This window comes from Monodon monoceros, unplaced genomic scaffold (genome assembly GCF_005190385.1).
Source record: "Monodon monoceros isolate NGI ecotype Baffin Bay Population unplaced genomic scaffold, NGI_Narwhal_1 Super_Scaffold_9, whole genome shotgun sequence".
Classification (NCBI taxonomy): domain Eukaryota; kingdom Metazoa; phylum Chordata; class Mammalia; order Artiodactyla; family Monodontidae; genus Monodon; species Monodon monoceros.
Window position 1 is genome coordinate 57972840 of NW_021703786.1, and position 3023 is coordinate 57975862.

Below are 3023 nucleotides of genomic sequence, written 5' to 3' on the forward strand. Positions count from 1 at the left end.
CCTCTTTGATCCCCTTCTCTATGCTGACCCTCACATCCCCTGCCAGTCCTGATTCTCTCACTCTGACCAGCTTGATCAACTCTAAGTAGAGGTGTCTAGGGAGCAAGCTAAAAGGTTAAGATCAACGAGTACATCCTTTTAAAGAAATCCACGTGGCTGTTTAAAGTTCATACAATTATTAATTGAGGATGAAATTGAGGATGATCAAACAATGCTATTTACCGTGTGGAAAGCCAGCCCTCTGGCCTTATAGCGCAGTCATTTCGTGGTGAGACAAGGTGCTGATCCCTTTCAGTTCTCAGGGGAGTACAGTTTAATCAGATGCTGTACTTGTGTTGGATAACCTGTGATGGGACAAGCTCGGTGACTCCTCACGTAATGAAACACACAGCGATAACAAAACACATAGCCAGAGGTGGCGAGAACGGTGTCATTCACCCGGTTTTTACGACACAGTGGGCACACAGTCTTCATTTGGGGCAACAGGGGAGAATCAGAATTGTAGTCTAGATGTACCGGTGGTGGTGGAGTAGGCAGGGCAGTCAATGACTTGATGGTTTCTTGGTTTCCGGATGAATACCACCACTCAAGGAACTGCAGGAAGAATACACCCACCGAAAGGCCAGTAGAGAGGCATGAGGCGGCACCTCCCACGGCTTGCTTCAGAGCTGACTTCATCTTCTCGCCAACGCTGTTTGGAGAACAGAACAAGGAGGCAAAAGGAGAAACTGTTTATTTAGGTACAATCACAGAACAACTAATATGCGTGTAATTCTTACACTTTTCATTAGAATCGTTGATTCAGCTTGGGGATTGAATAGTTGCTGGACTGGCGTTTTCTTTTGTAAGTGTCTATTCGAAACAATTCCTCTTTCTGACCTACCGTATTTTAGGAGTTCTAGGAGCTAAGCTTTGTTTTTAATGACTAGGGCTTTGTTTGCTTTGTGTTTTGAGAAAGAAGTTAATGAGCCATTGATTATATAGACCTTTTATGGGGGTGGAAGATAGTATATCCAGAAAAAGAAATAACTCACTTAAAAAACAACTCAGCAGTACTGAGGAATATATTTGAACTTGTCAGAGAACACAGACACTAGGAGCGGGGTAGCACCATGGTTAAGAGCAGTCTTTAGAATTGTACTGATCTGGCTTGAATCTCAGCTCTGCCACCTATTAGCTGTGTGGCCTTGGCAAGGTACTCAAATGTTAGAACTTAGTTTCCTCAACTGTTAAGTGGTGCTAATGCATTTATTTCACTGAGCTGTGATGAGGATTGAGATAATATACGTAAACACCTAGCACAGGGCCTGGTACATAGCAAGTGTGTGCAAAAATGTAGCCATTATGATGAGGAAGGTTACCAGGATGGCAATCCTTGTTTTAAGGACACAAGAATTTTTCGATGATTTTATGAAATACCCCGAAGTGGACTGAGGTGGGTAAATTTCATAAAATTGGGATAAGATTTTAGGATTTACTAATCAAATATGTTGGGGAAATGTTAAGGCCTCACCTCCCAGCTGCTTGCTGCATCATGCTGGCTCCGGCTGGTTTGTGCTCCAGAGCTTGTATATCCTGAACTGTAAGTCGACCTAGCCGAACCCCAGCCGGACTCAGCAGTGGTGAGTGATGCTGAGCCTTTCCTAGGATGTATCGAAGCTGCTGTACAAGAAACCAGCCTTCCCAGGCCATGTTAACAAATGGGTAGGCTGCCAAAAAGGCTCTGTAAAATCGTTTCCAGCGGGAAGTAGGGGGATGGATGGAATATTCTTCCTCTTCTCTCAGGCTAGAAATCAGCTTCTCCAGCTTCACTTTCAGACTGGGAAGAAGAACCAGGAAAATAACTGACTTCCAAAGCTGCTTCTTTGGGAGACCAGCACTGGCCAATCTCTGAAGCTTGTGTGTGTCTCCCATTACGATCCTCTTTAAGCCATAAAAGTTTTCAGAAAACGAGGCGCTGGTTTTAGACAGATAATGTTGCTGGAGCAGAAGATCTAGCAGGGTGAAGATTTCATCAAACCACTTCCACAAGAAGCCGTAGCGGGCAGGATTTGATTCTGCAAGAACCTAAAGCAAAATAAATAAATGAAATTCATTCCATTACACAGCTACTATGCCTTGTATTTATATTTCCTTTTTTTCCCTCTGAATTTCCACACTTTTCTTTCTGGGTCTACCTTAACCTCCCTGAAGTGCTGGGTATTCAGTACACATAACAAGAGACTCCATAACCATTAAATCATGTGATGTGCATTATATGCTAATTGGTTATTTCAAAACTTAGGCCAACAAATAAATTCAGATTATTGGCTTGGTTTTTACCCGGACGTTCCTAAAACTTTTCAGAGAATTAAATCCTTACCTTGACCACATGCTGAAGAGCAGGTCTCACTGCTGTCATTAAACTGTCCTGTGCTACCACCTCAAAGCTGGCTGGCTGGCTGGTCATCCACCGCAGAAGCAGTTGTGATATGAGCCCCGTGCTCAGCCATAGTTTCGTGTGTGCACTGGGTTTCACTTTGCCCACAAACTCTCTAGTAAGCATGAACTTTCTGGGGGTGCCAGATGGGTGCTTTTTACAGGAACTGGGCAAAAAAGACCTCTTCCGGAGGCAGAGGGGAGGGGCCTCAAGGGAAGGCGAAGAATGAAGTCAACGCGGACACCCACGTTAGGGAAGCAGTGTGTGGGAGAGGTGAGTTGATTAATGCTGCACCTCACAGGGAAAAGCGTGACTATGGGGGGACAGGTACGGCGAAGGAGCGCTGGCCTCTCGAGCGGCAGTCCTGGAGGCGGCCAATCACGGACTCCCAATCCGGAGGGCTCAAAAGCCAGGCGGCTCTGAGGGATCGAAGGTGCCAGTGCAGGCCGGCCCCAACGGCCTGGCTCAGCTGTGGGCTGTGCAATCCCCCCGCCCGCGCCAGTCCTCGCGAGCTGACCCCAGGCGAGGGGCGAGGAACCCGCGACGCCGCGTTTAAAAGGAGGTCTCGGCTTTATGTCAGAAGCCGCAACCGGAAATAGAAGCC

General features: G+C 46.5%; 1 protein-coding gene across 1 annotated transcript; it reads right to left on the reverse strand.

The window, feature by feature from the left end:
- Window positions 1-6: 6 nt before the first annotated feature.
- PEX12 (peroxisomal biogenesis factor 12) lies at window positions 7-2492 on the reverse strand. The gene is given in 4 exon segments (XM_029212881.1): window positions 7-691; window positions 1514-2067; window positions 2363-2440; window positions 2442-2492. Coding segments are annotated over 4 exon segments (1083 nt in total). The 3' UTR covers window positions 7-291.
- Window positions 2493-3023: the final 531 nt, after the last annotated feature.